At 42.7% G+C, this 15,002-nt stretch overlaps 1 protein-coding gene across 1 annotated transcript in view; it reads left to right on the forward strand.

Annotated features, from left to right (window-relative positions):
* Nucleotides 1-1,823: 1,823 nt before the first annotated feature.
* rfk (riboflavin kinase) overlaps nucleotides 1,824-15,002 on the forward strand; it is a 36,614-nt gene continuing 23,435 nt past the window's right edge. The window contains exons 1-2 of the mRNA XM_038804932.1: nucleotides 1,824-2,182; nucleotides 12,143-12,294. Of these exons, the coding sequence (XP_038660860.1) occupies nucleotides 2,101-2,182; nucleotides 12,143-12,294 (234 nt within the window). The 5' untranslated portion in view covers nucleotides 1,824-2,100. The remainder of the gene's footprint in view (nucleotides 2,183-12,142; nucleotides 12,295-15,002) is intronic.

A 15,002-nucleotide genomic window follows, 5' to 3' on the forward strand; every position in this document is an offset into this window, starting at 1 on the left:
TGACCTCTATACTCTCAATCTCCCGTACCCCAAAACTACAATCCAGGTTCCCATGCCCCTGCTGAATTAGTTTACCTGCCTGGTGTACCTGCGCACTTAATATAATCCTAACCGATTTAGTCACTCCTCTTATGACAGTCCCACTATCCCAAATATCAGCCTGGAAAACCTTTGCAGCATTCCCTCCATTCCTAGAACATCCTTTTTCAGATAAGGACACCAGAACTGCACACAATACTCCAGGTGTGGCCTCACCAATGCCCGACACAATTGCAGTAAAACATCCCTATTCCTATAGTCTAATCATCTCGCTATGAAGGCCAACTTACCATTTGCCTTCTTTACTGCCTGGTGTACCTGCGCACTTAATTCCAGTGATTGATGCACGAGGACACTGGGGTCTCGTAGAGTATCCACGTCTCTCAATGTAATCCCATTCAAATAAAAACCTGCTTTCGATTGATTGATTGATTTATTGTCATATGTACCGAAGTATAGTCAAAAATATTTCCTATTTTTGCTATAGAAACGGATAACCTCACATTTATCCACATGATACTGCATCTGCCATGCATATGCCAACTCACTCAGCCTGTCCAAATTCCACTGAAGCATCTCTGCATCCTCCTCACAGCTCACCCTCCCACCCAATTTTGTATCATCTGCAAATTTGGAGATAATAATTTTAGTTCCCTCATCCAAATCATTAATATATAATGTGAGCAGTTGAGGTCTTGGTAAAGATCCCTGTGGTACCCCATTAGTCACTGCCTGCCAATTGGAAAAAGACCCATTAATTCCAACGTTTTGCTTCCTGTCTGCTCACCAACTTTCTATCAATCTCAAGACACTACCCGTAATCCCATGCGCTTTAACTTTACATAGTATTCTGCTATGTGAGACTTTGTCGAAAGCCTTCTAATAGTCTAAATAAACCACACCCACCAATTCTCCCTGGTCAATTCTACTAATTACATCTTCAAAGAATCCTAGTAGATTTGTCCAGTATGATTTCCTTTTCGTAAATCCATGCTGACTTTGTCTGATTATGCCACTGCTTTCCAAATGCTGTGCTCTGGCTTCCCACTATTCCTTACTAACTTGTATGCTTTTTCTTTTGCTAAGGGCTGAATGACCCTTTTCTGTAATGATGTGGAGATGCCGGCGTTGGACTGTGGTGAGAACAGTAAGAAGTCTTATAACACAAGGTTAAAGTCCAACAGGTTTGTTTCAAATCACTAGCTTTCGGAGCACTGCTCCTTATTCTATAATTGGTCCTCCAGGCAGCAGGAGGTGTGATCATTTTGGTCCTCCGGGCAACAGGCAATGTAATCATTTTGGTCCTCCGCGCAACAGGCGATGTGATCATTTTGGTCCTCCAGGCAGGAGGAGGTGTGATCATTTTAGTCCTCCAGGCAGCAGGCGATGTGATCACTTTGGTCCTCCAGGCAGCAGGAGGTGTGATCATTTTGGTCCTCCAGGCAGCAGGAGGTGTGATCCCTTTAGTCCTCCAGGCAGCAGGAGGTGCGATCACTTTGGTCCTCCAGGCAGCAGGAGGTGTGATCATTTTGATCCTCCAGGCAGCAGGAGGTGCGATCACTTTGACCTCCAGGCAGCAGGAGGTGCCATCACTTTGGTCCTCCAGGCAGCAGGAGGTGCGATCACTTTGGTCCTCCAGGCAGCAGGAGGTGTGATCATTTTGATCCTCCGGGCAGCAGGAGGTGCGATCACTTTGACCTCCAGGCAGCAGGAGGTGTGATCATTTTGGTCCTCCGGGCAGCAGGAGGTGTGATGACTTTGGTCCTCCAGGCAGCAGTTGGCGCTCCTGGACTGGAGGATCCGTGGGCCGCAGTTTCCGTGACGTAAAAGGAGGAGGAAACACTAAAAAAACCGGAAAGAGTGTTCTTTAAACGCCGGTTCCTGTAAGGGTAGTCCGTTGAGAAATTGTGTGATCGATTATCAGAGTTTGTGGGTTTGATCTCGGTGAAGTGACCGGTGGGCGAGGAAGCGGGCAGCCTGATTGGCGACTGTCAGCTTTTCAACCCTTGGCTTCTCCCTAACCCTGGCTGCTTCTGAGCGGGGTTCGATTGGACTGGGGCCATGAGGAGTTTGCCGTATTTCTGTCGTGGGGAGGTGGTGCGAGGATTTGGCCGAGGCAGCAGAGAGCTGGGGATCCGCACAGGTAAAGGCGGAATTCGGCCGGAGACATCGAGGTCACTGGGGAATGGTGCGGTCTCGGGCTGATCCATGGGGTTTCTGGTGACAGGATAGTTTTCTGGTACAGTCTCCATTCAGTCGGCTATAAAACGAGTTCCTTGTCTCTAATACTCCCCCCCCCCCCCAAAAAAAAAATCCTGATTGGCTCTTTTCAAAAATATACATCATTATTAAAGCTTGTAAAAGTAGATTGCATCGGAGCAGGTTGACATTGCATAAGTTGCAGCGCATTTCAATTTCTTCCATTACACCCTGTGGCATTTTGTTAGTGAGGCAACTCATTTGCAAGTTACGTTTACAATATACATTTCATGTCACAATTCAGCCCAAGCGCTCCAGAAGCTTCTTTGAGAGTCTGTGCAGCTGCTTTTCCAAGCTTTACTTCATCCCTCAACATGTAACCCACTATTGTGGCAACACTAAGTTGTAGACAGCTGTTTTTACACTGGAAGACATTCTTTGCTTTACCCTGAGTTGATGGTCCTCCAGCAGCAGTTGATTTTTATTTTTGCTGTGTCACTCTCGCATCTCCCCCCCCCCCCCCCCCCCCCACACACACACACACACACACACACATACTCACACACAGTGAGGAGTGTTGCTAAATAAAACAAGATGAAGTGCATGCATTTATATTGCAATTCTGGGATGTCCCAAAGCATTGCACAATTAGTATAGTATTTAGAACATAGAATTTCATAGAATTTACAGTGCAGAAGGAGGCCATTCAGCCCATCGAGTCTGTACCGGCTCCTGGAAAGAGCACCCTACCTAAGGTCAACACTTCCACCCTATCCCCATAACCCCACCCAACACTCAGGGCCATTTTGGTCACTAAGGGTAATTTATCATGGCCAATCCACCTAACCTGCACATCTTTGGACTGCGAGGAAACCGGAGCACCCGGAGGAAACCCATGCACTCATGGGGAGGATGTGCAGACTCAGGAACAGACAGTGACCCAAGCCGGAATCGAACCTGGGACCCTGGAGCTGTGAAGCGATTGTGCTATCCACAATGCTACCGTGCTGCCCTTATAGAACAGTACAGCAGAACAGTACAGCACAGAACAGGCCCTTCGGTCCTCAATGTTGTGCTGAACATTGTCAAAAACCAAGATCAAGCTATCCCACTCCCTGTCATTCTGGTGTGCTCCATGTGCCTATCCAATAACCGCTTGAAAGTTCCTAAAGTGTCCGACTCCACTATCACAGCAGGCAGTCCATTCCACACCCTAACCACTCTGAGTAAAGAACCTACCTCGGATATCCCTCCTATATCTCCCACCCTGAATCTTGTAGTTATGCCCCATTGTAACAGCTACATCCACCTGAGGAAATAGTCTCTGAACGTCCACTCTATCTATCCCCCTCATCATCTTATAAACCTCGATTAAGTCGCCTCTCATCCTCCTCTGCTCCAAAGAGAAAAGCCCTTAGATAATTAGATAAATTAGCAGATTTAATGTTAATGAAGGTGGTCAGAACAGAGAGAAGTCTAAAGTAGCGTTTTTCAAACTTTTTTCCCTGGGACCCACTTTTACCAACCGGCCGATCTTCGCGACCCATGCTGGCTGACCTTCGCGACCATTTTTGCTTACCTTTAATGCGGCAGGTGAACCTGCTTCGTCCTCAGGATCTCACTTGCTTTGTCATTCAATGTTGCATTTCTGCTAAGGACTTCAGCTAATGATTTAAGTTCTTGCTGCATCCTTTGAAAAAATCAAGAGGTTGTTCTCAAACGTAGTCTTCAAATGCCTTTGATGTTTTGAGGGTTTTAAACTCTCATTCGCCAGTACTTCCTTGCATGTAACACACTTGGGCTTTGCATCCTGATTTGCTTTGCACAATTAATAAAGCCATGCCTCAATAAATCATCTTTAAATTGCTTTGTTCCTGATTTCAGTTAGTTGTTTGTTCAAAACGATCCATCTTCACAGTCCTGTTGCTTTGCTTGCTCGCAGCTAGAAAATGGAGGAATCACTCCTCCTGATTTTGTGACAGAAACACGCATGTCATTGTACGTGCCGGATGCATGACCTGCTGCTTCTGGCTGGCAGACTGCATCATTCTATTTAAAAGCTAGTCGCGGCTGGCATTCTCAATTTAAAAGCCGGTTTGTGGCCGGCACACTCAATTCGGGAACTCTGCCACTGATCGCTCTGTGACCCTCCCGAATCTGCCCGTGACTCATCTGGGGTCTCGACCCACAGTATGCAAAATCCTGGTCTAAAGGATGCATTGACTTTTTAAGGTACTCGCCTTGTGAATAAATATTATCCTTTTGACTTGATTTCGCTGTCGTAAGCATTTTCCTTGCTTTTCTTCCCTTTTTTCCCCCAAGTAGAATTGTGAAAAAGCAAGTTCACAATATGCAATACTTTGTTTTCAAATATCTAACCAAATCAGGAGTTGCATTATTTCTCAGTACTCTGTTGCTCTTTATGCTTTCCTTAATTTGCTCTGTTTTAATTACCTTTGTTCAAGAGTCGCCAGATATCGTTTTGATATCACCACCATGTTCAAACCCGAATACTGATCAATAACTCGATACACCAGTTAGTAAGTTTGAAATCAATGCACATTTATTTACACACACAGTCAATTACTACTCATGCACAAACTCTGCTCACTAAACTACAACTACTACTAAAAGCCTATACTTAGCTTCGGGCGCCCACTCAGTCAGAGGAACGATGGCCGTTGTCCTGCTACTGGTACTGCTGGCTTCGAACTGGTATAGAATAGTAGCTAGGAGCGCCTATCTCGTAGCGTGTGTTAACCTTAGACTTACTTGGCTGGTGCTTGGCGGGCCTCTCGTCGCAGAGAGCCAAGACCTAGGTGAAGAAGAAGAGGGCGATCCAACTTTGGGGACTCCTCTTTATACCCCAAAGAGTTTTGCGCCCTTCTGGGCAGTTCCTGAACTTGGCCCCAATTAATTGGACCATGTCCCAATCATTTGTATTGATTCTCTCCAATAAAGGGGTCGTTCCTCGATCACTGGGCCGGCCCTAGGTAACCTTTGGCCTGCCTTTGTTTTAGTCTCCACTGGCGCCGGGGAGTCTGGCCTGGTACCGATTGCTTAAATGTTTCTCTTTTGTCCCCGGAGATAACTCATTACTATGCTAATGGCTTGTAGTATCAGTTCTGTCTGGGATCTGCAAGTTGCAATCCACAGGCAAACCTTGCACCTGCTTGTTTTCCTAGTACTGTCCAGTTTTCCCTGTACTCTTTGCGAGTGTCCATTTTGGAATCGGGACGTGGCCACCCCAGATGGCTACAACTCCAACTATCCTGATGCTTTAAGTAAGATTTTTTTTCTCCAATTTGGCTTTGTTCTAATTTACTAAATGATAATGGAGTCAAGGCCAACAACATTCAAAATATATCTGGAATCTAGGTTATGCTTTGAACTAACATTTCACCTATCTCTATCTCTGCAACTCTTAACTTTGTGTCTCCAATTCTGGTCTCTTATGCATTCCCTGCTTCCTTCGCACCACCATTGACAGCTATACATTCAGTCTTGAAATGGCTAGTGGAGTTTCCTGCCTAAATCTATCCACCTTTCTTCCTTAAACCCAGCTCTTTGAACAGGCTTTTAGTTAGCTGTAATAATATATCTTCCTTTGTTTTAATCCGCTCTAATTTGGTCTGATTATGTTCATATGAAGATCTTGGGGATATATTTTGTTCAGTGTGCTACTTAAATGCATTGGCTGTTTTTTTTTTACCATTCTGCAGCAGTCCCCTCATTTTTAGATCTGATTTATAAATGCATGACAATTTACCTTGGTACACAAATATTGATAGCAGATGTCCTCTGCCCAAATCTGTGTTTTTATTTTCTTGATAAACATACCTTAATGATGTCTAATGAATAGCCTCTCGTCAGATTACATTGTATTATATTTTTTTCAAAACCAGGCACAATTGATTAGCCCAATTTTCCCTTGCCCTTCCACATAACTGCTCCCTCCGTTGTTGATCTGAAAGTTAATGATTTCTGACTAACTAACCAGTTCCCTATTTTCACATCAAAGTCCTTTTCTAATTTTTGATTCTTCTGTTGGTTCTTTTATCGTACTTGCATTCTAATTTATAGAGCATCAGTTTCTCAGTTCTTGCAGAACTAAAACCTCTTGGATCAAATTAAAGAAGGAGGTGTTAGTGCTGTTGATTAAAAGCTCAATCAAAGAAGAAGATTTTGTTTAAAGGAAGAGTGAAAGAGAGATTTAGGGAGGGAATTCCAGAGTTTAGAGCTTCAGTGGAAGGTAGGGCTGGCAATGGTGGACAGCTGGAGGCAGAAAATGCACAAGGATTGATTGATTGATTTGATTTATTGTCACATATACCGAAGTACAGTGAAAAGTATTCTTCTGCGGCCGAGGGAATGTACACAGTACGTGCGTTGTAGACAAAAGAATAATAAACAGAGAACATTGACAAATGGTACATCGACAAACAGTGATTGGTTACAGTGCGGAACAAGGGGCCAAACAAAGCAAATACATGAGCAAGAGCAGCATAGGGCATCATGAATAGTGTTCTTACAGGGAACAGATCAGTCCGAGGGGGGAATCATTGAGGAGTCTTGTAGCTGTGGGGAAGAAGCTGTTCCTCAGACTTCGGTACCTTCGGCCTGATGGAAGGGTCTGGAAGGATCTTGACAGATTGCTGTCTGTTGGTGAGGCAGTTGAGGATCCAGCTATACATGGAGGGGTCAAGTCCAAGATTGCGGAGTTTGGTTATTAGTCTTGTCGGGATAATGGTGTTGAAGGCGGAGCTGTAGTCGAAGAACAGCTGTCTTACACAGGTACCCTGTTGTCGAGGTGTTTGAGTGTTGATTGTAGAGCCAGGGAGATAGCATCTGCTGTGGACCAGTTGCGGTGATTGGCAAACTGCAGTGGATCGAGACTCTGGGAGGCTGGCAGTGATCCATCTCATGACTAGCCGCTCAAAGCATTTCATGATAAGGTACAAAATCTCTATAGCTTTGCGCTTCTTCCTAAGCTATGGTTCCCAACACTGAACATGCTATCCTAACCAATGATTTGGTTATTTAACATTTCTTTTTTTCTAACAGAACTAGAAGTCCCAATTATGATACATAAGATCCTACATACTTCCTTTTACAGTTTTATCAACTTGACCCCTCATTTTTTTGAAGATTTGTATATTGGATCTCCTAAGTCACTCTGCTCCTGTATTATTTCTAAAGTGTTATTGTGTTATCTTCCACAATTTGAGGTAGGATTGGGGGAGGGAGGGTCCGGTAGGGGGTGATGGGTGTGGACGGATGTTGGGTGGGGATGTGAGGAACTGGTAGGGAGTGGGGGGACAAGAAAGGAGAGGTCGGGAGGGAGGAAAGGGGGTGGGTGGATGTTGAGTAGAGGGTGATGTACGAAGGTCAGGTAGGGGAGTGGGGGTCAGGTAGGGGGAGGGAAGAGAGTAGTGGGAGTTGGGGGTAGGTGGATGTTGGGTAGGGGTGTGAGAGTCGGGTAGGGGGAGCGGGGATCAGAGGAGGGGATTGGTGGTTGGGGGGGAGGTAGGGGAGATGGCGTTGGTGGTGGTAGGGAAGGGAGCCAGTGAGGGCGTTGGGGATGATGGGGCGGGGGGGGGGGGGGGGGGGTCATGGAGGTTGTCAGGTAGGATATCATGTTGAGGGGTGGGGGAGGTCAGGCTTCAGGGGGGGGGGGGGGTGGCGGAAGAGTCCCAGGCAGCTGGGGATCAGGGGTTTTGGCAATGTCGGTGAGGTCCAAATTGTGTGGGGTGTCCCGTATGGGGTTGGGTATGGTTGTTAGAAATAGTAATGCTGCTGTTAGAAGTGCTTTATTTCTTCAAACTCAAGAGTAATTATTAGTGTAACACTGGTCGATTCATCCAAAGTTATCAATTTTAAATTGCTTTGTCAAATGGTTCCCAGCAAAATGCAATTGCCAGGGGAAGTTAGCACTTCTGGGCAATTGCTGCATAGATCTTTACCTGGAAACCTCCCAAAGGTATTGTCCACTGCATCTTTGGGGCTCCGCCAAATCCGACTCTGGGGAACCAGGGGGTTATGGGCAATCTAGGCTGCCACTTCAGTGCAGTACTGAGTGGAGCTACAGTTTTTGAGATGAGATGTTAAAGCTAAATTCTGTCTTCCCTTTCAGACAGGCATCAAATATCACATTGCACCATTTAAGAAAACAAAAGTGTCTCTGGTGTCCTGGTCAATATTTATTCTTTAACAACGTTACTAAGATAGGTAGTTATTTATTAATTGCTGTTTGAAGGACCTTGCTATGTATGCAAATTGGTTGCCACATTTCCCTATGTTATAGCAGTGACTATATTGCCTTTGCTGTGTAACACTTTGGGACATCGTGAGATCTTGAAAGGTGCTATATAAATTCAATTTTTTTCTTTTATTATTAATATCATTATCCAAGCTTGTATGTTTTATCTTTGCTGCTCCTCCGTTGCACCTTTTTTTTGTATTGCACTTAAAATGTTTGTTCTACCATTAATAAAGTGTAAATAAATAACGGACATCACTTGGAATATATAACACCCTTCAGCAATTTAACTTATTTTAATTGGCAAAGGAGCCAGATAACCCATTTTTCTACTCTATTTTTTTTAATGAAACCAGGATTATATCATGCATGAAGAGTCTTTAAACGCTTTCATAACTCATTATGTACTTAAAAATTGTACTTTGTGGCCTGAACCAGGCACAGCTCCAACTTAGTATCTCATGATACATTTCTCTTATCATTAGAGAGGAACATAATAGTGTTGTGAGCACAAAAACATCTCACATGCTTCTGGCATGTGTACAAGGGTCTTTAAATCATTTAACGTTTTTTGTTGTTTTTAAAAACAAAGTAAAGATGCATCATATGTGGACATGATATTTAGTTGTGCTTTCTAGTCTATAACCAGGTGGTTTCAGCTCCATAGATTTCAGGCAAGATCTAAAAATGTTTCCACTTTGCTAATTAGTCTTGACCAGTTCTTCCCAGTCTGCCAGTACCAATGCTGCATTGACTGTAATTCATTTACTGAGTATTGCTGAGCTCCATGAGTTGGTTAGTACCAACTAAGTTGGTTCAACTTAACTGACAATAGTCATTGTTTTCAGGGTCACTCTGAGACTACCTAATGCTAATAATTCTTAAAAATTGCTATCATTAAGGCCTAACAAGATTCCAGAGACCGACAACTACTTTGTGAGAATTGTTCTCAAATATTTTGAGTTTAATGGCATTTATATAAATTTGACATAATGTTTGTTGTATCATCATACCATTTTAATTTGGCTTTCCTAGTTTGTTGCTGATCAATGGTAAGTGATGGTCTGATTGCAGTTTTCATGGGATCATGGAATGGTTACAGCATTAGGAGAACATTTCAACCATCATGTTTGTGCCGACTCTCTGGAAGAGCATTTCATCTAGTGCCATTCTACTTCTCTGTAACCCTGCACATTTCTCCTTTTCAGATAATTATCCAATGACCTTTTATATTCAGGTGCGTGCCACAATGTGCAAAAACAATGAGCCAATTTCTAAAACATTGGTAATCCATATATTTTGTACTTGTTCATATGAAGTCCCATTCTGCATTTCAAAGAAAAGGGCAGTTGTGACCAACTGTTACACAGCTCAGGTGGAAATAAGGCAATGCCATCTAGGTGTACATTACCTCCTGTGATATTTCTGCTTTAAAAGCAGTATAAGAATGGTAATTCTGTAAACTTTATTTGAGCAGTGATAATTACAGTTTCATTGCTTGATGGTTGGGCAAATTTTGCATTCTTCAAGTGCTGGTGGAATTGCACTCAATCCCAATCCACATTGTGATCATAACATTATAGAATTTTGCATTAAATTTGAGGGTGAGAAGTGTGGATCCAAGACTAGTATTTTACCCCTGTAATTGCCTTTTTTAAGTTTATTTGGGCAGAGTTGGCTAAAGTAAACTGGGAAAATAGGTTAAAAGAAATGGCAGTAGAGAAACAGTGGCAGACATATAGGGAGATCACTCTCATCAAAGATATATTCCAATGGGAAAGAAAGACCCTGAGAAGGATGCACCATCCATAGTTTACTGAGGGTGTTAATGATAGTTTCAAATTGAAAGACAAGGCTTACAATACTTCAAAGTTTTGATGGTAGGTTAGAAGATGGGCAAAATATTAGAAACCAGTAAATAATGACCTAAATAATAAAGAGGGTGATATTAGAGTATGAAAGAAAGCTAGCTAGAATTATAAAAGTAAATTAACAGTTTCTGCAAGTATTTAAAAAGGAAATCAGGTGAAATGATTGTTGATTTATTCGAGGTTGAAACTGGTGAATTAATAATGGGAAACACGGAAATGGAAGAAACGTTGAATAGGTATTTTGTGTCTGAATTCTGATGGAAGACACACAGAATTCCAAGAATACTTGAAAATCAAGATGTAAAAGGGAGGGAGGAACAGTCACTGGGGGAAAGATACTGGGAAAACTATTAGAACTAAAGGCTGACAAGTCTACTGGACCTGTTTGCTTGTCTTCTAGGATCTTAAAATAAGTGCCTGCAGAGATAGTAGATGCATTTGTTGTGATCATCCTGAATCTCCTAGATTCTGAAAAGATCCCAGTGGATTGGAAAATCACAAATGTAATACCTCTATTCAATAAAAGAGGGAGACTAAAGCAGAAAACAATAGGCCAGTTAGTCTTAACGTCTATCTTAGGGAAATTGCGATAATTATTTTTCAGCTACAAAAGCAGGATATTTAGAAAATCATAATGTAGCCAGGCAGAATTGATATGGTTTTGTAAAAGGAAATGGTGTTTAAAAGACAGAGTTATTTTAGGAAGTAACAGGCAATGTAACTGTAGATGTGGTGTACTTGGATTTCCAAAAGGCATTTGATTAAACCATATCAAATGTTACTATGCAAAATAAGAACTCGTGGTGTAGATGGTAACTTTTAGCATTAATGGAGGATTGGTTAGCTAGTGCCAATCGGGTAGCAGAGGGTAGGGATAAAATGGTCATATTTGGGTTGGCAGGCTGTTGCATGTGGAGTGGTACAGGGTTCAGTGCAGGGGCCTCAACTATTTACAATCCGTATCAATTACTTGGATGAAGAAGTGAACGTATGGTAGCTAATGGCCTCCTTCTGCACTGTAGGGATTCGATGATTCTATGATTCTAAATTTGCTGATGACATAAAGATAGGTAGGAAAGTTAAGTTGTCAAGTGGACATAAGTAAACTACAAAGGGTTAAGTGTGTCGACAACAATTTGGTAATTGGAGTACAATGTGGAAAATGTGAAGTTGCCCACTTTGGCAGAAAGAATAGAAAAGCAATTGGGGATCTCCCATTTAAGACTGGGATTTAGAGGATTTTTTTCTCTCCAAAGGTCATTAGTTGCTGAAAATGGCTTCCCCGGGAAGCAATGGAATCTGGGTCATTGAATATACTCAAGGTAGAGTTAAATAGACTTTTGATTGACAAGTAAATTGCAGGTAATGGACGGCGGATAAGAAAGTGTTGAGACCACCATCAGATCGACCATAATCTTATCAAATGGTGGCGCAACCTCAAAGGGCCAAATGGTCTATCTTGCTCCTAATTCTTGACTTTTGGATGAATAACTGTTCAGTGGCTAGTGACTGCAATTATATTCTGATATACCCCATCGGATGCTTTTAAGTGCTGCAAAAAGCCATGTGCTGGAGTCCAGTGCCATTGAGGGTTTCATCTCTGATCTACAGAGGGCTTTTGGTTTATATGATTGACCTAATCCCTCCTGTTAAAGCTAATGATTTATCTTCCTTCTCAGTACTTAATATACAGTCCACAAATGCTCAAAGTTTAAAAATGCATGATAAGCATATTTAAAGGAAAATTTTACCTGTCCTTTGTTTAACTCCACAGCGAACTTCCCAGACAGTGTTGTGGACAACCTGCCAGGAGACATCACAACTGGTATATACTATGGCTGGGCCTGCGTTGGTCATGGAGATGTACACAAAATGGTCATGAGCATTGGTTGGAATCCATACTATAAAAATACAAAAAAATCTATGGTAATTTTTTCTTTATGGTGAAGTACTGGTTTAAAACCTCTATTATTGACTTGGTTGAAGGCTCATGTTAATTTCAGCAGTAAAAGTGTAGAAAAGCAAATTACTGCGCATGCTGGAATCTGAAACGAAAGAGAAAATGCTGGAAAATCTCAGCAAGTCTCGCAGCATCTGTAGGGAGAGAAAAGAGCTAACGTTTCGAGTCTGATGACTCTTTGTCAAAGCTAACAGACAGAGAAAGTGGGAAATTTTTATACTGTGGAGTGAGAATGAAAGATGAGTCATAGCCACAGAAACCCAGGGAAACCGGGTGCTAATGGCCACAGATACCAAGGGGAAAGAGCGTTAATGGCAGTCCCCAAAGAGGACAAAAGATGTGAAAGGTCAAACAGCAGGGAACTAACATCAGAGGATGAACTATAGGTGTGGGGGAAGGGGGAAGCGAAGAGGAGAAAGGTGCAGGAAAGGTGGATAAGATTGGGGGGGGGGGGGGAAATTAAATGTATATTAAGAAAGAAAGAAATGGTAAAAGACAGTTAAAATGAAATGAAAACAAATGGGTCGAGGTGGGGCTGATAATCTGAAGTTGTTGAATTCGATGTTCAAGCCGGAAGGCTGTTACGTGCCTAATTGGAAAATTAGATGATGTTCCTCCAGTTTGCGTTGTGCTTCACTGGAACTATGCAGCAGGCCAAGACCAGATATGTGGGCATGGGAGCAGGGCCTTGTGTTAAAATGGCAAGCAACAGGAAGGTCAGGATCCTGAATGTGCACAGACCGAAGATGCTCAGCAAAGCGATCACCCAGTCTGCGTTTGGTCTCTCCGATATAGAGGAGACCACGTTGGGAGCATCGAATGCACAAGATCAAATTGGAAGAGATGCAAGTGAAACGCTGCTTAACCTGTAATGAGTGTTATGGGCCTGCAATGTTAAGCATGGAAGAGGTAAAGGGGCAGGTCTTACACCTTCTACGATTGCATGGGAAGGTGCCATGAGTGATGGGAGAGGTACTGGGTATGGTGGAGGAGTGGACTAGATTGTCTCAGAGGGAACGGTCTCTGTGGAATGCTGACAGAGGGAGTGAAGGGAAGATGTGTTTGGTGGTGACATCACGCTGGAGTTGGCAAAAATGGCAGATGATTATGCTTTGAATACGGAGGCTGGTAGGATGAAATGTGAGAACGAGGGGGACTCTATCCTTGTTCTGGGAGGGAGTGGAGGGGGTGAGGGTAGTGGCGCGGGAGATGGACCGCACACTGTTGAGGGCCCTGTCCACAACTGTAGGTGGGAAATCACCGGTTGAGGAAGAAGGAACACATTTTCAAAGCACCATTTTGGAAAGTGGCATCGTCGGAACAAATACGACGGAGGCGAAGGAGTTGAGAGAAAGGGATGAACCACCTCGACTCATTTTTTTTCATTTTATTTTAACTGTCTTTTGCCATTTCTTTCTTTCTTCATATACATTTAAGTCTCCCCCCCCCCCCCAATCTTATCCATCTTTCCTGCACCTTTCTCCTCTTTGCTTACCCCTGCCCCCCCCCCCCCCCCCCCCCCCCCACACACACACACACACACACACACCTACAGTTCAACCTCTGATGTTAGTTTCCCTGCTGTTTGACCTTTCACATCTTTTGTCCTCTTTGGGGACTGCCATTAACACACTTTACCCTTGGTATCTGTGGCCATTAACACCTGGTTTCCCTGGGTTTCTGTGGCTATGACTCATTTTTCATTCTCACTCCACAGTATAAATATTTCCCACTTTCTCTGTAAGCTTTGACAAAGAGTCATCGGACTCGAAACGTTAGCTCTTTTCTCTCCCTACAGATGCTGCCAGACTTGCTGAGATTTTCCAGCATTTTCTATTCGTAAAAGTGTATATACAGATATCTGCCTTTTTTCGTTTCCCCAGTAATTCAGATTTTGCTGTGATGTGTTGACCCATAAATGACGCCCTTCCCAGTGCCTAGTCAGGTAGATATTTTTCTTAGATGAGGGGAGATGGTGATTGTCAGCAAGCTGTTTTCTTTGGGAGGCATCAGAACTGAGCTGAATATTGCTCTCTCTTAAGATTGAGCTATGTATCATTCTGTGAAAGGAGTCATCAGATTTGTTTTATAAGGTTAAACTTTAAAACTACAGTTTATCTATCAAACAGTTTTCAGTATCGAGTTTAAATGTGTACTAGTATTAACTAGGAATCCTGTTACATTTTTAGTCCATTTGAATGCAATTTGCCAAGCTAATTTTTGCAACTGGAAGTTGCTACAATATTTTGCAGATACTACAAAGTAAAAGGCACTTTTATAAAAGTTCATGAAATGGCCGATACATTTTTTAATATTGAGAACTTGTGCCATAGTTTCTAAACAAGCTGAATACATGTCCTTAAAGTCATCCAAGCTGAAAGCCCATTTTTGTCTCCAACTCTTTGTCCTCTTTGACTCCAGAGATTCTTTCAGCAGCTCAAGCTGTCAGTCTATAAAGCATGGTTCATTTGAAAGGTCATCCAGACCAACCTTAATGAGATTAATTTCTGCTGTACTTAATGTGTCCATGTGTCCAAAAAGACTGTTAAAAGATTGACATGAAGTGTTATAAAAATTATTTCAAAGTTAAGTTTTAGATAAAGGCTAGGAAGTACTTATTTCTGGAGCATGATATGGGGAAGTGGGGACATTTCTGATGAGTTGTTGAAGATCC

Source organism: Scyliorhinus canicula, chromosome 8 (assembly GCF_902713615.1).
Source record: "Scyliorhinus canicula chromosome 8, sScyCan1.1, whole genome shotgun sequence".
Taxonomy (NCBI): Eukaryota; Metazoa; Chordata; class Chondrichthyes; order Carcharhiniformes; family Scyliorhinidae; genus Scyliorhinus; species Scyliorhinus canicula.